At 34.1% G+C, this 20,351-nt stretch overlaps 3 protein-coding genes across 4 annotated transcripts; 2 read left to right on the top strand and 1 right to left on the bottom strand.

The window, feature by feature from the left end:
* The first annotated feature begins 501 nt into the window (after nt 1-501).
* On the top strand, nt 502-4,060 carry LOC112741981 (probable arabinosyltransferase ARAD1). The gene is made up of 3 exons (XM_025791183.3): nt 502-1,726; nt 2,499-2,864; nt 3,336-4,060. The coding sequence occupies exons 1-3, from the start codon at nt 797-799 to the stop codon at nt 3,510-3,512; spliced, it is 1,473 nt and encodes a 490-aa protein (XP_025646968.1). The 5' UTR covers nt 502-796; the 3' UTR covers nt 3,513-4,060.
* Nucleotides 4,061-6,216: 2,156 nt separating this feature from the next.
* LOC112741979 (14 kDa zinc-binding protein) lies at nt 6,217-9,311 on the bottom strand. Its single transcript, XM_025791180.3, has 6 exons — nt 9,044-9,311; nt 8,838-8,930; nt 7,702-7,788; nt 7,238-7,385; nt 6,597-6,714; nt 6,217-6,478 (listed from the first exon to the last, which is right to left on the bottom strand). Exons 1-6 carry the CDS (start codon nt 9,073-9,075, stop codon nt 6,411-6,413), a joined length of 546 nt encoding a protein of 181 aa, XP_025646965.1. The 5' UTR covers nt 9,076-9,311; the 3' UTR covers nt 6,217-6,410.
* LOC112741980 (sulfiredoxin, chloroplastic/mitochondrial) lies at nt 9,266-11,073 on the top strand. 2 transcript variants are annotated; one of them, XM_025791181.2, is made up of 5 exons: nt 9,266-9,423; nt 9,531-9,700; nt 10,271-10,304; nt 10,612-10,705; nt 10,840-11,073. In XM_025791181.2, the coding sequence occupies exons 1-5, from the start codon at nt 9,288-9,290 to the stop codon at nt 10,853-10,855; spliced, it is 450 nt and encodes a 149-aa protein (XP_025646966.1). In that variant the 5' UTR covers nt 9,266-9,287; the 3' UTR covers nt 10,856-11,073. The 2 variants fall into 2 exon arrangements, with proteins under 2 accessions (XP_025646966.1, XP_025646967.1); XM_025791182.2 differs by lacking the exon at nt 10,271-10,304.
* The last annotated feature ends 9,278 nt before the right edge of the window (nt 11,074-20,351 follow it).

Genomic DNA, 20,351 nt, shown 5'->3' with positions numbered 1-20,351 from the left:
AGCAATTAAAGACGGTTAAAATTTAAATATTCAATATATATGATATTAAGCATTTCTAAAAATATGAATAATGAATAAATGGGTATTTCAGTGATATAACTAATTATCTGAAAGAAAATGAAATATTTTGCTAAAGTGTAAATCCCATATTTCATTGACTATCAATCCACATTTCAATCTTATTATAAAGTAAAACTATTTTTATATTTTTAACATCGTTAAATTCACAATAAAAATATTTTACGTATGATAGAATCTCATCTGTTTTCAAAATTATAAATTTAAAACACTTTCAAAGCTTAGAAATTATAAAAAAGAGTATAACAACTAACAAGTAACAAACAAATTAAATATTTAGAGAGAGAAAATTTATATTTTTTATTTTTTTTGGTGACATTTATATTTTTTATTTGATAAATACATTTAACCTCCTTCTTTTTGAAAAATTAAAAAACAAGTCGTTGTTAAGTACTTAAGCATGCTATTAAGATAAGTTATCTTATCACCATCTTACTAATTACTAATTTAATTTCTTTTGACAGAACAGCAGATACGAAAACCAGCCTCATCTTTTCTTGTTCTGCCTGTGCTCTCTTCATTCACACTAGCATTAGTATACTTAAATTCACTCTCTTTTCATTTTTCAACCATCTAAAATTTAGTAGACAAAAATCACACACACAGCCAAGCAAAAAAGGAAAATTAATTAAAAGGATAAAAAGCGAAACCATAATTCATTGGTCGTGTTTGTACGTGAAGGAAACAAAAAAAGAAAAAAAAGAAAAAAAGGAATCAAATGCCGTTTTACTCCAAAATCATGGACGAAGGAGCAGCTGCTTCAGCATTAGCATCATCAGCAAAAGCCAAAACCAGAAAACCCAAATCCACTCTCATCTCTCGAATCCACGCGTTCTTCCACGCCATGAACCGAAAACCACTCCTCAAACAAACCCTAATTACATTCTCTCTCTTCGGCGTCCTCTACGCGCTCTTCAACGCCTTCTTCAACCCTTCCCTCGACGCCGACGCCACCGCCGCTACAACCACCGTGCGCTCCGCCATACTCGCCGCCGCCGGAGGTGGCGGCCGTGGTGGCTCCCCTCCCGTTAAAGTCTATTTGTACGATCTCCCACACAGGTTCACCTACGGCGTCATACAGCAACACTCGCTGGCGCGTGGTGCACGTGCTCCGCACACCGTCTCGTCGCTCAAGTACCCTGGCCACCAGCACATGGCGGAATGGTATCTATTCTCGGATCTTACCCGACCCGACTCGGAACGATCCGGATCGCCAGTTGTTCGCGTCATGGACCCCGAGGAGGCGGACCTGTTCTTCGTTCCGTTTTTCTCTTCGTTGAGCTTGATTGTCAATCCTATTCGGCCCGCGGGCTCGGGACCGGGCCCGGAGAAACCCGCGTACAGCGACGAGGAGAATCAGGAGGCGCTGGTGGAGTGGCTGGAGGCGCAGGAGTATTGGAAAAGGAGCAACGGAAGGGATCACGTGATCGTTGCTTCGGATCCGAACGCGATGTATCGGGTTTTGGATCGGGTCAGGAATTGCGTTCTGCTGGTTGCGGACTTCGGGAGGTTGAGGCCTGACCAGGGGTCGCTGGTGAAGGACGTGGTGGTTCCTTACTCACACCGTATACGGAGCTACGACGGTGACGTCAGCGTAGAGAATCGCAAGACGTTGCTGTTCTTCATGGGCAATCGGTATCGCAAAGAGGTGATGTGATTTTTTTTTATGCATGCAATTATTGGTGGTTGATTGTTATAATTGTGAATTGGAAGCCTTGATGTTAATTTTTTGACACGGTGTGTTTAGAACCAATATTAGGATGAAAAAATTCTGTTTAAACTAGCTGAGTGCAAATTGTGCAACGGCCTTCCTGAGCCTTTGAAAATTTCTGTTGCCTATGAATCTACATGTTTGATGGCAAATGGAAGGGTAATGATTTTGATACACAGTGCTACTTTGATGATTTTCCATCTACCAAGGATCCTCCTTAGAGACCTTCTTTGCATAGCTAATTCTCTTTCTCTTTCTGCATTGATGTTTCTTCTTTGGTATCTTTGGAAAAACAATACTGCTATTACTTTGTCTTTTGCTTCATGGGAGCTAGCTGGAAATGATACTAATTCATAGTTTTGTCATAAGAGTTCCCGCTGCCAATGCGAGGCTGCATGATCTGTAAGCACCTCTTTAAACTCTTGGTGCTTGGAGCCTGGAGCCATACCATATATAAGTTCTTCTAAGACTTAACTTCATATTAACATTACGGTAATTGAATTGAACTGATACACACACAAACTTGGGTAATTTTCTACTTTCTGGGTGTTGTATGTTGTTGGTGTCCTAAAAACATGTGCTTGGTGCTGTGACAGTGTTGCTTTTTATTCCATATAATGACCAGAATATTGCCTTTGATTCAGGTGCCTCGCTCGTACAATAGGGATTTTGTTGTGTTGATTATTTTATCTCCTTATATATTGTACAGGGAGGGAAAATTCGTGATATACTCTTTCAAGTTCTTGAAAAGGAAGAGGATGTCATAATAAAACATGGAGCACAATCCAGAGAGAGTAGACGGGCGGCTTCACAAGGCATGCACACATCGAAGTTCTGTTTACATCCTGCTGGAGATACTCCATCAGCCTGTCGACTCTTTGATGCTATAGTTAGCTTATGCATTCCAGTGATTGTCAGTGATAATATCGAGTTGCCTTTTGAAGATACTATAGACTATAAGAAGATTGCTTTATTTGTGGACACTGATTCTTCTATAAAGCCAGGATATTTGGTATCAAAGTTGAGAGCAGTGACCGCTAAGAGGATCCTTAAATATCAGAAAGAATTGAAAGAGGTTAGTAGTGCTGGTATAATTTTCTCAATAAATTTCTTGTTATGCTACAAATGTTTAATAAGTCTGTTTAGGGTACATTCCTTTTGCACATTAGAAGAATGCTTCCCCACAAGACCTGTAACAATTTGAGGGTTTCACTGATTTGTCAAAACAAAACTTGAGTAAGAAACTTGAATCAATGTTGTAGGTCTTCATTGCTTCTCCTCTAGATGGCTAAATCCTAGATGTATCATGAATCATGGACACCCTTGAATCTGTGTCATGTACTGTAATTGTCTTGCATGCTTTGATCCCTCCTTTTGATTTTGATTTTATTTAAAAAAAAAATATAGGAGGGTGTTCTAGTTAACATTTGTTTTTATCCCTCCCCCCCACCCCCCTTTCCTCTTTTTTTTTTTCTTTGCCTCTTCTTTTTCTTTGTGTGTGTGTGTGTGTTATGTCAGGGTATTAACTTAATTTATCTGCTTTCAGGTGAAGCGATACTTTGAATATGAAGAACCAGATGGGACTGTTAATGAGATTTGGCGCCAAGTTTCCAAAAAGCTTCCCTTGATTAAACTGATGATTAACCGCGAGAAAAGGTTGTTAAAAAGGGAAGCTGACTGTTCTTGCATATGTACAAACCAGACCACCTTTAGAACCTTATAGAACCTATTCTCACACAAATTGGGTTTATTCCACGCAAATTGGGTTTAGCATTCTACGACTCAGTTCTGCAAGCTTATTTTGAGGTGATTAAGAACATTAATTAAGTGAACTGATAGATGTGCATGCATGTTTTCTCATAGAAGCCTCGCATAAAAGGAGTATCTTTTTTCTTAAGTTACTACTACTTTATACGTGTCACCGAAATCTCAGCTATTCTTACTTATTGTGTGAGGCATTTGTGAGAATAACACTTATGCACCCGTCATTGTTCTTTAATTAATTCTTACCTGCTAGTGGGGCCTAACCGAGTGATATATAAGAAGGCTTGGTAAAGTTTGTTGGAGTGTCTTATATATGGAAGTGTTGGTAAAGTTTGTTGTCACTTACCATTCTACTAAATCGTTGTGTTGTAGATTCCATACGGTTTATATTAGCATACGCATAGAGATGAGCCTGAGAAGGAAAGATTAAATTGTATCTTGATTGAATTGTACAGGATATAGAATAAAGTTAAATTATATATATATTAACATGGCTGCTTTGTTGTTGTTTTGGTTGCAAGTATACTGGTATGCATAGCATTTGTTCAATTTTTTAAGGTAAAATGATATTGCTTATTGGGCATATGAAAACCGTTTTGAATCTATCTATCAATGTTTTCTATTTTTATTATATAAAAGATGATACTAACTTTTTTATATTGAATTTAAGTCATGTTTTCTTTTCTAATGATACTATATCAGCAACTTTGATTACTTGGCAAAATTTGAAATTTAACTAATAATCTTAGTAAAAGATTTTTAAAAAATTAAAAAAAATCTATTATTATTCAATTAAAACAGAAAGTACTAATTAAATACAATAAATATACATTAAAAGTATCATAATAATGTTAATTATAAAAATTTTTAGTTATAAAAATATTGAAATTTTACAACTTATACCTAAGAAGACTCTTGTTACTACATTTTTTGGTCTACTTATGTATACTATATAAGAGTTTTACTATTTTTTATTTCTTAATCTCTCATGCCAATCGACGAAAGTTCCTCCAAATAAGTTTAAGTTTGACACATTTGTCCTTAAAAATATTCAAATATATCATGATTATAAAATTAATTTATAATTTTATATTACGTTTTTAGTATTTTTCATTCTTATTCATTTTTTTAACTCAAGTAAGTTCAAATTTGACACATCTCTTTATCCAATATATTCAAATATATTATGATTATAAAGTTAATTTATAATTTTATATTCCTTTTTTTGTGTTTCTCATTCTTATTCATTTTTTTCTAATTTTTTTTTTAGTTATTTACAAACTAAAGAACATCATATGAAAAGGTAAAGTATGACAACTAAAGTAAATATAAAACTAGAAGTAATAAATGAAAATGTAGTTTTGTACAATTCTAATATAAAAAATCTATATCTTTTTTTTAAAATAAATAAATTCAAATTCTTAAAATAATAAACTAGATTTCAATTTGTATTATATTTTAGTTGAATAATTATATAGAAATTATACAAATTATTAAATAAATAATTTGTAAAATATTTTTAATATAAAATAATTTAAATTTAATATTAATTTTTATATTATCTAATCCATCTCTAAATAATATAATACTTATTAGAGTACGCTATATAGTATAATTAAGGGCAAATCACGTCAATAAGCCAAGGGGAGCAAAAATTTGCGCAAATCAGCCAAATAAAAAACTGGTTCATAAATCAACCAAGAGACATTTCTATATAGTTTGAATCAGCCTAATTCGAACTCCATCTCTATGTAATTGTAGTAATTCGAATCAGGGTGATTCGAATTATACACACACGCTGCACATAGTAATTCGAATTGGCCAGATTCGAATTACTCATGATTTAATTCTGCCCATTCTTTTATTAAAAAATTAATAATTGATTAAAAAAATTAATAATTTAAAAATTAAAAAAATATATTTTATTTAATGCATTAGAAAAAAGCTAACAAAATATTTAATTACGAGACTTCTTTAAAATATTAATGAATTATCAATTCGAATTTCATACAATACTCTTTTGTCCATTTTTAATAGCTCATGAATATTTTTTTAATAAATTTGTTTAAATTATATCACAAAAAAATATTTTATTCTATACAAAATAATTTAAAAAAATAGCTTAAAAGATGTTAGAAATACTATAAAAATTTGTAATGTTCTAATGACTGAGAACATTAAAAAAATACTCTACATAGTTCAGGAGCCTATTCAAATTTTATGTAGTTCAGAATAAGTATCACTATAACAGATTATTTTTCATTTATTATTTATAATTTATAATTTAAGTTTGAATAAATAGTAAATTAATTTTTACAAAATTTTAGATTAAATATTTTGATTTTTAATAATTTTTTATTTTCTAAAAATTTTTTAAAATTATTTTTATTGAACAAATTAGTCTTTACATCATTTTAAAGGAACACTAATTTATTTTAAAGTGTATTTTTTAAATATTTAATTATTTTATAATAAAACATTAAAAATTTATTTGTCTAACATTCATATTAAAAAATTGATTGAAAACAATAAATAAACCAATCTGTTGGACAAAAGTAATTTTCTACAACTTCATAAAAATGGTTAGAGACTAAAGTATTGGATCTAAATTTTTTTTTGGAACTAATTTGAATGTACACGCTTTGAGTTACATTCAATTAAACTTTGAGCTCTGAAAGCAATCAATTTTATAAATATAAAGGGCAAATATCTCTAGAGATGGATGACATTGACATGTGTCCTTAGTACAGCTCACGATGAAATGTTATGTTAATGTGAAATACATCAGAAAATGAGTGATGCTAACATGATAAAATGGGAAAATTTTATGTTTCTAGAAGGATTGATTTTTGAGAGTTCAACCAGGTGGCCAATTCATCTGTCTCCCACCTAGGACATGTAAGTGTAGATGATACACAGATTGACCTAATAATCAGAAACAAAAGAGATTATTAATGTGAGTGTAGAAAAATGATAACAATTGTAATGAGCAAAAGTGAAAAAGATTCTGAGGAAAGTTGCACAAGAAAGAAACAAGCCTTACATGCACTTGGACCACTGTTTATGACAACACGAAATCCATCAAGGATACCCTCCTTCTCAGCTACTATTCGTGCAGCATATAGAAGTTGCCCTAGTATTTCTCCATGTCTAGCCTCAGCCTGCAAATTATGAAAGATATTTGATTATTACATCAAATGAAAATGTTTCTCTCTTTTTTTTATTTCTCATGGTATTTCTTAACTCGAGAAGCTAAAAATTAATCTGTTGCAAATTTGGGCTCCATTTAAAGGGTTTGCTGTTGGCCAATAGGTTGCTGCATATATAAGGCAAGATTCGAACCCTAACACTTGAATAAGCGAATAAATGAGCTAACCACTCAACCAAGCCAAGTTGGTTATGAAAATGTTTCTTTACCATGTATTTTCCGTGAAAACACCCATTTTATTATCCTTAGATTTTGGGATGACACTCACTTCAATTCCCAAATTCTTATGTGTGCAATTGACACTTGTATGTATTTATCATTGGTTAGAAGAGAGCGTCAAAGGCTAAAATTTCATATGAATACAAGATACAGAAAAGCTTAATATTTTTCCTTCAAATCAGCAGTAAGAATATGCCGGGAACTGAATACTTAACAATGCAAAACTTTATTAGATACAGATAAGGAAGTTTAGTCACCTTGGCGAGTTCTGTTAATCCGTCTCTAACTTTCGGAATGACAAGAACATGAACTGGAGCCTGTGGATTGATGTCCCTAAATGCAAGGACCTTTTCATCTTCATACACAATGCTGGAAGGGATTTCCTTATTGATTATCTTGTCAAATCTTTAAGAAGGAAAATGCCACAAAGTTTAGACACAATAAAGAAAAGAATGAGATGATTAAGAAATTATGTAACAATTTGATATGAGAAATTCCTGATGTGTAGCAAATTAACTACTTAATCCAGTAGCTAACATGTTCAAAACATGGAAGTCCTTTTCATAGGTTGTATTTACAGTCCTTTTCCAAAAATTCCTTCCAAAAAATTCTTTGATTTTGAAGAGTCTGAACCTCAGAGTTTCAAATATGATTCAGAATAGGAAGCATTTGTTCAACTACTTAATGATTACAGTAGTGGTATCATGTAAAATGCTGATACATTGTTGGAGCTCCACTATCAGCAGTAGCAGCAGCTGCTTTGGCTGCAGCTTGTTCATCGTGCGTCGCCCTCGCACTAAATGGCAACCTGTAATAAGTATCATAGTGAGGAAATATCTATCAACAACATCGTTCGCCTTTATATTTCGCTATCACTATCACTTTTCGGTACGTTTTTGAATCAATTTATCCAGCCATGTTGATCCATTTGCCATAGATAGCATTTTATAGTTATCAACAGAAAGAGTAATAAAAAAGAGGAGAAATAAATCCACATAATGTATCACATGAAAACAATTCTAGTTATCAACAAATTATGTCAAAAGTTATAAGATGAGATTAGAGTTACACAAGCATATTTGCTAATATAATAAGAGACACCATTTAATAAATCCAATGCTTATTTCAGGGTGAAAAGCTTCAATGAGTGATGCTGTTTGAAACACCATTTTCAATGCCTTCCAAGCAAAGTCTAACACATTTTCACCAATAACTAAGCCATTAGTTGCAAATTGGAATGGAAATGAATGCTCTCAATTGAAAAACGTAATTGACAATGTTGAGTGTAGATTCCTATTCCTACCAATGATTGTAATTGTATCCTGGTTTGCATGCTAGGGCCAACTTTCTCAATGGAAAAATATATAGAGTTGAGCATCAACTAAATATTTGGTTTTTGTTTTCATTTCAGTTTTTGTTCACAAAATCTTTTAAAGACAATAAAAATGAAAATAGAATCCAATCAGAGACTTAGCGTGCATTTGGTTTGAATTTTTATTTCCAGTTTTATTTTTATTTTCTGTTTTCACTGATTTTCTCTTCTTTTCTTCGCAAATCGTCAAAACAGGAGGAGGAAAAAAGAAACACAGCTAATTTCTTGGATTACATTTTCTACTCTCGTATGAAACACACACTGAATGTAAATTATCCAAGGAAATTAACATCATTAGGTCACACTGTCACCTAATGCTAAAAAATTTAACTGATACTGTGACGAAATTCCCTTTCTCTATTTGTTAATTCCGTGACTGCGCAAGCAAATTTCCACAATTTTCTGGTTTTAAGCACTGCCCATCTCAATAAAAAGAAAACTTTAACTTCTTTCAACACTAAAAATTATGAGAAACAAGAAGAAACCTGCGACATGGGAGAGGAAGAACAGTCTTGGAGAAATTGAGGTTGCACCCCTTCACAATAAAAGGTCTTGCTAACATGAATGGTGAATAGTTCCTGCAAATCATAGAAGAGGAAAATTAATATTTTGATCACTGCGCAAACACACACACTGAATTCAATAATAACACAATTGAGAGAGAGAGAGAGAGTGAGTGAGTTGTGTGTACCTAAGAAGAGAGAAAGGAACCAGTGCTGCCATGGTTCCGAAGAGCTAAATGGGGTTCAAAAAAATAAAATCTTTGACCTTTCTAATGTTGTTTGGAGTTATTGTTCTCTGTAGCAAGGTCCATCCTAAATAGCTTGTGAAAGGAACCATCTTGGCCGTTGAAAATGGTGGGTCATGCTTCTCATCTAGCCATTCATATTATCTGGTTCTAAATTTATATTTTGACTATAAATAGAACCACATGAATGAGGGGGGGAAGGGAAAAAAAAAAAAGAAAAAGATTAGCACAAAGAAGAAGAAAAATGGCAAATTTTGTTCTGCAGGTTCCATCTATTATTAGATTAAGGAGCTTCACTGTGTCTGCTTCATCCAGTTCCAATGGTGTTGCACAAATCTTTCTCTCTATCTGTTTTTATAAATCTAAATTGTATTTTTATTTTCAGATTCTAAGTTAAAATACTTTTATTTATTTTTATTTGAATATTCAGGGGCTCCTCCAGGAGGTTTAGGAAGCAGTAGTGGTGGTGGTGGGGGGCCAGTGATAGTGGAGCTTCCTCTTGATAAGATCAGAAGGCCTTTGATGAGGACAAGATCAAATGATGCTAGCAAAGTTCAACAACTTATGGATAGTATCAGTGAAATTGGTCTTCAAGTACCTGTAAGCATTTGTTACTTGCTTCTCCTTGTTTAGCAGGTTGCTGGTCAAAGTTTTTGTGTTGATATTGGAGTTTATATGCTTGCTATTGTGTTGGTTTTGGATTTTTTTTTTTTATATATTATGGGGGTATCATTGGATATCATTTGGAATTTGGATTGGGGTCTAATTGTCTAAGCTAAAATTTGTGCCTTCTTTGTGGTTAAAAAAATAAAAAATTAAAATACTATGTGTAGATAAAAAATCAATCAAGATGTATTTGTATATATATAAATGTATTGTTTCATATATTTTCAATGTGTATATCTTATCCTCCAACATATATTTTATGCGCGCGGCTGATTTGGTGATTGAATTTTTATGTATCCGTAGCATGGTTGTTAAAATTAGGCATATGCCAAATTCTTTAATTCTTAAAAGAATTTTCTGTTCCAAGGAATGAAGTGGCCAGGAAAGAAAGAATGAGAACACATCAAAGTACATTGATATATGGAGACTTGGATATTAAATAGATTTCTCATTCATAAAATATGATGTGCAGCTGCAAATTTAAGTTCCTTTTGCATGCTACAGATTGATGTGCTAGAGGTTGACGGAGTCTATTACGGTACGTGCTTTCCTCGGCGAGAAATACTTGCATGCTCCTGAAGCACATCTGAAATGTGCTGTGGGAACATTATAGTGTATAGTATCTGAAAATTTTATGTTATATCTAAGATATATAAGAGACAGTGAAGGAGTTGAAAAGATCTACCATGGACATGGAAGACTGATTATTTTACAGGATAAACAATCATTTTTTGCATTAGAAAGATTGTATTTTCGAATACCAAAATGATAGTTTATTCCTTATTTTATATTCCTTGTCACAATGGAAACACAATCAGAATATGCATGTCCTCTTTGGTTTGTAGGCTTCTCTGGGTGTCACCGCTATGAAGCGCACCAGCGCCTTGGACTCCCTACCATCCGTTGTAAAGTACGCCGCGGCACAAAAGAGACTCTAAGGTGAGCTCATAGGATTAAGGGAAGGATTCAGAAACCAACTTTTCTCAACTAACATTCGCTCAACTTTATATGTTTTGCCAACTCTTAGATTCATGACTTGTCCTGACAGACTTTTTATTACTATCATGCTGCAGGCATCATCTTCGCTAAATAACTGCTCATCTTATCAAGATTCAAGATTATGACTGATTGAATTACTTTCCAAAGTAATAGAAGCTCTCCCTCCTGCTTCTGAAGGCAGTTTTCAGTGAATGTGTTGTGATGTGGATGTGGATGTGGATGATATGTAATGTTTACAAACAATGCAAAAACAGGACAATGCACTATTGATATAAAATATAATAAATAGAGATCTGAAATTTGTTTAATTAACAAGAGTGTAACACTCTTTATTTAGTTTAAAGATGAGTTATCAATTTGGTCCGAAACAAAATAAAATAAAAGAGCAAGGGTTAGGAGTAGGAGTGGTTTTTTCATGTTATTTCCTGATGTCATATACATAGCAAACGAGATGAGTAACAAAAATTAAAGGCATGATTTTGTGTACAACACCAAGGAGATAAGGGTAGACTAGGCCTATATCAGTGGCAAAGTTATATCCAGAATCCTTGCAAAAAGAGATTTATGGCAAACTGAAATGAGAAAGAAGTCATTGCAAAAAGAGATTTATGGCAAACTGAAATGAGAAAGAAGTCATCTACAATTATCAAGTTGGACTTTGGCAACAGGAAGAGGCATGGGTGAAATAGTGTGTAACTACTGCAACAATGTCTGTTCAAATGTTTATCACAAAATATGTTACTTATACATGCCCTTTTTTTCGGGTGTGACCAAACGAGAATGAAGGTAAGGAGAAGAAGATTTTTTTTTACTAGACAATTGTATATAGCTCATTTTAAGGATAAAATCATTCCACCTGAACAAGGTAATCTCTTACAGCTCACTTTGCAATAAAATCTGTAGCAGTAATTACTAATTACAGTGCACAAAAACGGATTTAAGGGGGGGGGGGGGGGGAGTTTTTTTGAACAAAAGTTAATAATATTAAGTGTATAAAATTATTATATATTATATAATTTTATTTTCTATTTGAAAAATAAAATAAGTAGATATTTTATATAAATAATTAAATTATTAAGCTTGTTTCTGTCTGGACTGGACTCCGAGGTATAGGTCGGCGACAATTGAAGAGCGCTGAGGGCGTCTTTCTTCTGAGTATTGCGCCGAGATTCCTTTCTCATCCGAGTGGTATGGAGAACCTGCAAAAGAGACTTCGATGCCTAAATCAGTTCGTGATTAATAATGCGAAAGAAAAATAATCCGAACTCTTGTGTAACTTTTTTTGTGTTCTATGATTGTGTGTTTTTGGTTACTTGTGTAGTGGTATTTATGTTTGAAGGAGACGTTTGTTATTAATCCGAGATTCTTGTTGCTTACTCCAAGGCGTGTGACTGATTTTTCTCTAGTTTGGTGTTATCTGGTTTGACCGAGCAATTGATGCTCGTCATCTGGGGTATTAACGTCGGTCTGAATAAATAGGCACGTATCATAGCCTCCAAACTTGAAAAAAGAAAATTAATAATAGATAAAGATAAAATATAAAAATAAAAGTAAAAATAAGTATATAAATAGAAAAGGGAGAGAAATATGCATTTATTGGTATTAGAGTCCTGAAGGACGTTGGTAATAAATGTTAGTGGGAACCTAAACCGATGCAAACGTGCCTTATTGGGGTATTGGTTATGCGAACAGTCTTGATGATCTGACGGTCAGGGATTAACTTCAATTCTGATCATGTGATAGTGTTTATTGTATTGGGAAGCTCTGCAGTGTTAGGAGAGCTTTTTCATTGTACTAATTGAAAGAAGAATGGAATTGAAAGGTTAGTGTTTTTTTTTTCTACTGTGCTTCTGTTTTCCTGTTCTTCTTAGTTTTGATGGTGAAAAAGCCAGAGGACAAAGTGGTTGAGGTCAAAGATGACCTGTATGAATGCATTCACACAGACGTTAAGTGTCGTGCGTCCCTTTTTCAAAATCCCAAAATGTTTGCTTCACTTAATGTTGCTAATTGGGTTCGTGAGGGTTCTGGCTGTGTTGTTGAACTGCTGTCTTGTAATAGGGAGGAGAGGGTTTGTGAAAAAAGAGGGGATTGGGCTTGTTTCTATGTATATGCCTGTTTATTTACTGAGTTGAAAGTGAAGTTCCCCTTCACCGATTTTGAATGCATCGTTTTAACACAGCTGAGCTGTGCTCCTTCCCAACTCCATCCTAACTCTTGGGCTTTCCTCTGAGCCTTTGAGTGCTTGATGAGCTTCTTGGAGTATGAACCTTCATTAGAAGTGTTCTTTTCGCTATTCCAAGCGAAAAGTGTCCGGAAGGGTCTTTGGATAAATTTGAGTAGTTATCCGGGTCGCTTGCTGTTTGTGTTGTACAAATCCTCCTTCAAAAGCTTTAAAGAAATGTTTGTGAAGTTCCGGTCTTGCGAGACAGAGTATCCGTTCTTTTTAGATGACGAGTTAGGCGAGAAATTTCCTCTTTTTAGGTGTCCTGAGCCTATGCAGGTTCTGGATGCCTTTAAGAGCTTTGAGGAAGAGGACTTGTTTCTAGATTATCTCATAGGCTGTTTTCTGCCAGAAAGTTATTGTCAATTTCAGAGGTTTTGAAGTTTGAAAATGATTTTGATGCGCTGAGCAGTTATATTGGTGAGGGCTCTGTAAATGCTTGTTTTGCTATTTGAGTTATTTCCCCACTTCAATGTTTTGATGATTTGACTTTATTGTGTAGGTGGGAGAGTGCCGAGCTTATCGTCCACAAAGATGAGGACATTTCTTGACCAGAAAAAGAAAAATGTCAAGGAGAGCTCAGCTATTAAGGTTGACAAAAATGCTACTGCCAATGCAGCACAATCTAGTGCGTGTCCGCAAGGTAAAAAGAGAAAAACCCTTAAGTCTAAACGATCTCTGTAGATCCTCTCTGGTGTGGATTGTAACACCCTCACTATCAGAAATCACGCTTCCGGCTGCGCTACTCTGATAGCAAGGAGTATTACGACTACTTTACATACTAAATATTAGAATAGGAGCCTATAACTCGATACTGTATCGCTGATTTCTTTGAAAACTGGAAATAGATACTTTTTTTTTTTCAGAAAATTACAAGTAGGCATAGATTCATATACAAGACTCCTTATATAATAATTCAATATAATATACGTATAAAACATACAATTTCTATCCCTCTTACAAACTTGTAATAACAAAGACGAGGGGAGAAAATAATCTAATTAATACAACAACATATAAACCAAACGTAGTATAACTCTTCTTAATGCTTCTTCATCTGGTTCCTGAAAAAAGGTAAAGCTGTAGGGGGGTGAGAACCTAACCACACGGTCTCACCACGGAGTTTCAAAGTTGTCATAAGAAGATATTCAATAAGAAAACTATTTTCAGATTCCATGATTATCATTACCTTATGAACCCTTTTAAAAATCCAATAGCTAATCGTTCAAAACCTTTTCAAAGAAACAATGTTTAATATTTTCATAAATCCAAAGTCTTTCCTTTCTCATAAGCAAATCTCAATCAGAAACCAACCATGCAATCAAACAACACAGTCATTCATTCAGCACCAAAGTCCATTCTCAAATGTAACACGCCAAGACAAACACAGGTAAGACAGACAAGGAAAGCACAAGTAAGAAGCAGTTACAGCAAATAGTTCAAGTAGCAGTTAAGAACAGTTTAGCAATTAGGCAAACCAAAACAAGTTCAAACCCAAGCAAAGCATACAAATGCATATGATGCATGCCTGTCCTATGGCTGATGAGGCTCATCTGTCGGTTATCCAGCCAACCTGACAAGTCTGAATTGTCCTTAGACTGTCCCCCGACGTGCATCCCCAAGAGTCTATGCATAGCTTTTTCTCAAATAATCAATATTGCTCAATGGGGGTAACATTCCCGGGAATTTATATAGTGCCCGGTCACACTTACGTCGTAGGGTCAACAGAGTATCGAGTTTTCAACCTGGTACACGTGGTGGCAAGCCACGGCACTTAATCCAGGGAACCTCGTATCTCAGATATTTCAAATTCATAAGCCACATAAATAATTCATTCACATTCATCAATATCATCATCATTCGTCAATCCATATCCCATTTCCAAATTCATTCAAAAATCATATTTCAAATCCATCCTCATCATCCTTTTTTCCGTTAATCAACAATCTCAATCCAAAATATAATTCTTTCTTTTCTAAATAAATCAACTTTAAACATATAACGTTTAAGAACTAAATCTTTTTAAACAATTACTTCAAACAAAACTTCCAATTTTATAAAATTCCGGCAGCATCTCCTCTAAAACTCGGATTCTGCCACCCTTTTCGGGTTCCATCCAAACATTTCTCAAACATTTTCTCAACTATTTCCAAATCTCAATCATCTTCCAAAATTCAACCAACTCCAATATCAATTTATTTTCAAAGCGAATAAATGCCAATAATAAATCTCTTTTTAAAACCAAACCAGCTCAAATACTAAATCATTTATAAAATTAGACTAACTCAAAATTAAACCGTTTCCGAAATCAATTCAATTTCATATTCCAAATCATTTCCAAAGCCGATTCGTTCACATTATCAAAAGTAGCTTCAAAATCAAGAAAGCCATTTTTCATAATAATCAACTAAACTTTTCAAACTAATTTCTTTTCAGCAATCACAAACTACTCAAGCAATCAAGTAGCCAATCATTCAGTCCAGCAAACAACCACATTTATAAGACAATCATAATCACAGACATATGTTTCTCACATTAATATCTATTCATAACAACTCTGTAATATAAAGTAGATTTTAGGAAAAACCCCTACCTCAATAAGTCGAAACTATAGACCAAACACGTCACCGGAACTCTTTTCCTCTCGGCCCGACATTGGTAACAATCGCAATCACATCTCCATGGTGTCCGCACCCATAACAGCAACTTAAATTTACCAACGTGCAGCAACCGGACCTCGATCCTAAAGCATTAACGTCGGAGAGTCTTAACATATAATAGAACAGCGACGACTGACAGAGTTCGAAATTGAAATAAGGAATAGCTTACCATGCTAAAGAGGAGCGACTAAACCGAGCAGCCGCCATGACAACAATACTCGCTACAATTAACGGCTCAGAGCAAAGGCGGCAGTAGTGGAATGGTAGCTCCGACAGAGCAACTCGCGATAAACAATCCCTGGCACAAACAACCTCAGCAACAGCTCTTATAGTAACCAGGATTTTGACCGACAATAAGAGAAAACCAAAACAGGGCTAGGGTTTACCAAGAAGGTGGCGGCTCCAACGGCAGTTTCCGGCGACCAGAGGTACAGCGGTTGAAGCTTCATCGATGGTGACTTGACAGTGGCTTGAACGGCTTCTCCTCTGTGCGCGCTCTGCTTGACGGCGACGAACTCAGAGGCGGCGGCGACAGGGACCCGCGGAGACAACCATGGACGCGAGGGCAGGGCTTCTCCTTCCTCGCGCACGCTCTCTGTTCTCAGACGACAGCACGGTGACCCAACAGTGGCGGCGGCGCTACAGTGGCGCGACAACTCCTCTCCCTACACCGGCGATGATGGCGATTCGGGATGAGGGCGACGGCGGCAGCAACAGCGTCTGGAGGTGGCGGCGTGTTTCTCTGCTCCCTCAACTCCACACTCTCTCTCTTCCTCGGATCTCCCTCCTGACGGCACAACGGCGGCGACGGTGGCAATGATGCCCACCGGCGCCGTCTCCCTCTCTTCCCCCTTCTGCTCTCCCTCTTTTCTTTCCCCGTTTTCTCCCTTTTCTTTTTGCCGTTTCTTTCTTTCTCTGTGCCTGCTGTGTATGTGTTTGGGGAAAAGGGGAATAGGGTGAGTGCTAATGAGTGGCGGTGAGTGTGGGTAAGGATTAGGGTAAAATTAAGGTTAGGGTTTGTGTATAAAATTGGGGATTTTGGGATTAATTTGGATTTAGTTAATTTTAATCAAATTAGGGTATAGAGTGTTAATTTAAAATCTAATTTAATCTTTAAAATTATTTTAAAATATTATTTGTTGTATTAAAATACTAATTGATTTGAAATCAAATTCTTTAGTTGAATTTATAAGATAATAAGATCTATTTTCTTTATTCCTAAAACTTAAAGTATTAAATCATAGAAATATCAATTATTTGAATTAAATCACATAAAAATTCTTGTCATTCCATAACTACTAATTTTATAATTTAAATATAGAAAATAATTCAATAATTATAAAATTAGGTAAAATTCTAATTAATTATCAAAACCTGATTTAATTTTTGATTTAATTAGCTTTAATAAAATAATTTCTGAAAATAGAATTTCTAATGAATAGATGAATTGAAATTAATTCATAATAAGATTTATTTAAAATTTCTGGGTCTTACATTCTACCCACCTTATAAAAATTTTCGTCCTCGAAAATTTAAGTAATATAATACATAAAATATTACATAATTTTGGTACTTTACTTTTGAATATTTTAGAAAAGCAAAAAGTCTTGGTGCATATACATAAATTTTTAATTAGTAGATAAACCATAAGACTTAAAAATAAAGGAAAAGCATGGTGTAAAGCAAAAGTTACAAGATAGGCTCAAAAGAAAAAGGGTTACATGGTGTCAATACTTTATCAAAATTGAAACATATTAACATGCAAATTTTCAAGATAGATATTTGCAAAAACAATGCAATCAACACTTTTGTTCCCTTAACTAATTAATTACTAGGCGCTTCCCAACTTACTTATAACTCCCCAAAAACATTCTTACTTCATAACTTCATGATTCCATTCTGCTGCACACCTCTGACACATCTGTGGTGATAACTAGTTTTCATATCAAGCCTCAAGGTTTCAACTTCCCACACTTTAACATAATTCATCGTCAAAAATCCCAATTTAAAATTCTCGATCTCATCAAAGATTTGCAAATTCACTATCGGTCAAACGTCCAATGTCAACAAAACTTTTTTGCGTAAAATAAAGCTCCATAACATCTTGTGGCATCATACACTTACAAGCTTTACCTTCCGCTTTTGCTAATCGTGTCCTAAGGACTAATGTATTACTTACCATATCTAAGATCACACATGATACTAACACATATCTCGAGTTTACTCAGAAGATCACGAGATTTTAGAAAGGAAGGACAGATAACCAAGACAGTACTTATAAGAATTTGGAAGAATGAATTAAATTGGAGGTAACAAGAATGTACAAGCAATGAAATTTTTTGAAAAGGAATCATTTATCAACTTCGAGGATAATTCTTGAATCAAAGAAATTCGACAGGGTCAATAAAAAGAAAAACAGTGCATTAGTCTTAAATAAATTCAAACTGAGTCGAAGTATGAGATTTTACAGATGAGAAATGATCGGAACCAATAGTAACACATCACAGCAGACCGACTTCAAATTAGTACTAGGGTTCATAGTTCGTGAAGGAACATAAGATTAACAATCGTGTTGTAAGTTTTAACAAAGTCAGAAATGTAGATAGATCAAGATATGCATAAAGTACAGATTGTGAAGCAAAGAAATATAAATTACATCTCAAGAAGAAAAAAAAGACAAATGACACGGCACGATTAAAACGCATAAACCTATACCACCTAATTAGAAGAGACACTTAACATTTTCAAAGATTCAAGGATCCGTGTCGTACCAAAATAATTTTCAAAGAGATAAGCGCAAGTATGTTCAAAGAGATACAATTCTCAGTAAGATAAGAACAAGCGACAAAGATAAGATTCACATGAATTCGGAAGAAGGCGTAGGATTACAACTAAACAATAATGTACAGGCACGAGAAAACGTTTCAAAAAGAGTTATTTCGTATCCTAACAAGAAATATTGAATTTAGGAACTCCAAAGAAAACAAGAAAAGGGTAGTGATAAATTAGATCAAAATAAACTAAAACCAAGTCAGAGGAGCACAAGGTTCACAAGAATATGATGGAATGGTTCAAATCACCAACAAATAAGAATGGTCAAAAGTCACGAAGATGTCGGAAGGAAGAATCAAAATGCAAGTGGGAAAGAATTTTAATTTCAAAGAATTCCAATAGAAACCTTAGAGGAGAACAAGACAATTGTTTTACAAAATTCAAGAGAATCATCGAAAACGTAAATATTGCGTCACGTTAAAACAAATTCAAGTCGAACTAAATTATACAAGATTTGTGAAATGAAAATTAGCCAGGCTAAGAATGAAATGTTTTCTCGACAACCTTGAAAGATACTTTACATAATCAATTAAGAATTTGCATAAAAACAAAGCGAGATTGGTAGGAAATCAAGTTGTTTTTCACCAAAACTATTTCTGAGGTAAAGACAAGTTATATGAAATTTGAAAGATGAAATTTAATTGAATTAAGGATCAAAAGTAATTCTTCAGAAATCTCAAAAGATATTCAAGCATTTAGTCAATTAGGAATATATAATGAAATCACGGTAAAATTGAAAGGAATTTCAAATTTTGTTTAAAAGAGAAATTTAAGGTATGGTTTCAAAAATACATATAAATAAAGATATGCAAAATTTAAAACACCTTTATTAAAATTAAAGAATGATTATAGGTACAATCAAGTAAAAGAGGATTGAGTTGAAATTTCTTCCAAGAGAATCGAATATCTCTTTTAAAAAGTTTAAAACTAAAATTCTATTATTATTATTATTATTATTATTTTTGAAATCACAATCTCATAAAAATATTCAAGAAGATTGAAAGGTAAGGAAACCTTCTCTTATTTTGAGAAAGGAACTTAATCAAGGAACTCGAACAAAATTTTACAAGACCCGACAAATCGAATAAGTTCTCAACTAATTCGAAGAAATACAAAATTCTTTAAGAAAAACAACCCAATCAATAACAATTTCTTAAAGATTTCAAAGACCTTTTTGATGCATTAAACAATTTCAAGATCACACAAAAGAGTACATGAATCAAAAAGAGTTTGAACAAACAAAAACAAATCCTCCAAGGAATTAAGTAAACATAAACATAAGCAGTTAGAATTAAACAGAATGTATTTCAACAAGGAACAAGATTGAAGAATAATCAAACTACTTTTTGAAAAGAAGCCTCAAATGAAGGTTTTCAAGGCATACTGTGGAAGAACAAGTTATAAGTCATCAGTAGAATTTTCAAGACGCATAAAAGAATATCCTCGAGAATTAATTCCTAACGTCTGCAAGCTGCGCGATAAGCGTTACCTATTACTTATCAATTCCAATTCGCCTATAATAACCCATTAACTTCCCCGTTCACATAAGCCATCAACATTAAGTTGGCCAGACTTAACATCAACAGATATGCAACGGTAAGCTGACAGTGTTAATTAATAGGCAGTCATGTGCATAAACTCTAATTCTTGTTACTTGGACAAGACCTACAACATGACGGACATTCAGAGAATGTAATGAAACATGGCCAATCCATCCCCAAGGCTCCAATCAGGATGAACCGCTCTGATACCATAATGTAACACCCTCACTATCAGAAATCACGCTTCCGGCTGCGCTACTCTGATAGCAAGGAGTATTACGACTACTTTACATACTAAATATTAGAATAGGAGCCTATAACTCGATACTGTA

Source organism: Arachis hypogaea, chromosome 14, assembly GCF_003086295.3.
Source record: "Arachis hypogaea cultivar Tifrunner chromosome 14, arahy.Tifrunner.gnm2.J5K5, whole genome shotgun sequence".
NCBI classification, from domain to species: domain Eukaryota; kingdom Viridiplantae; phylum Streptophyta; class Magnoliopsida; order Fabales; family Fabaceae; genus Arachis; species Arachis hypogaea.
The sequence above is the reverse complement of the archived record's forward strand: the minus strand, read 5'-3'. Positions and strand labels throughout refer to the sequence as shown.

Coding starts and splice junctions, on each gene's coding strand:
- LOC112741981 (XM_025791183.3), top strand. CDS start 797: ATGCCGTTTTACTCCAAAATCATGGACGAAGGAGCAGCTGCTTCAGCA. Junction 1,727..2,498: donor GCAATCGGTATCGCAAAGAG/GTGATGTGATTT, acceptor TATATTGTACAG/GGAGGGAAAATTCGTGATAT. Junction 2,865..3,335: donor ATCAGAAAGAATTGAAAGAG/GTTAGTAGTGCT, acceptor ATCTGCTTTCAG/GTGAAGCGATACTTTGAATA.
- LOC112741979 (XM_025791180.3), bottom strand. CDS start 9,075: ATGGCAGCACTGGTTCCTTTCTCTCTTCTTAG. Junction 8,931..9,043: donor GTTCCTTTCTCTCTTCTTAG/GTACACACAACT, acceptor TATGATTTGCAG/GAACTATTCACCATTCATGT. Junction 7,386..7,701: donor GATAGTGGAGCTCCAACAAT/GTATCAGCATTT, acceptor TCCTTCTTAAAG/ATTTGACAAGATAATCAATA.
- LOC112741980 (XM_025791181.2), top strand. CDS start 9,288: ATGAGGGGGGGAAGGGAAAAAAAAAAAAGAAAAAGATTAGCACAAAGA. Junction 9,424..9,530: donor TGCTTCATCCAGTTCCAATG/GTGTTGCACAAA, acceptor TTGAATATTCAG/GGGCTCCTCCAGGAGGTTTA. Junction 9,701..10,270: donor AAATTGGTCTTCAAGTACCT/GTAAGCATTTGT, acceptor TGCATGCTACAG/ATTGATGTGCTAGAGGTTGA.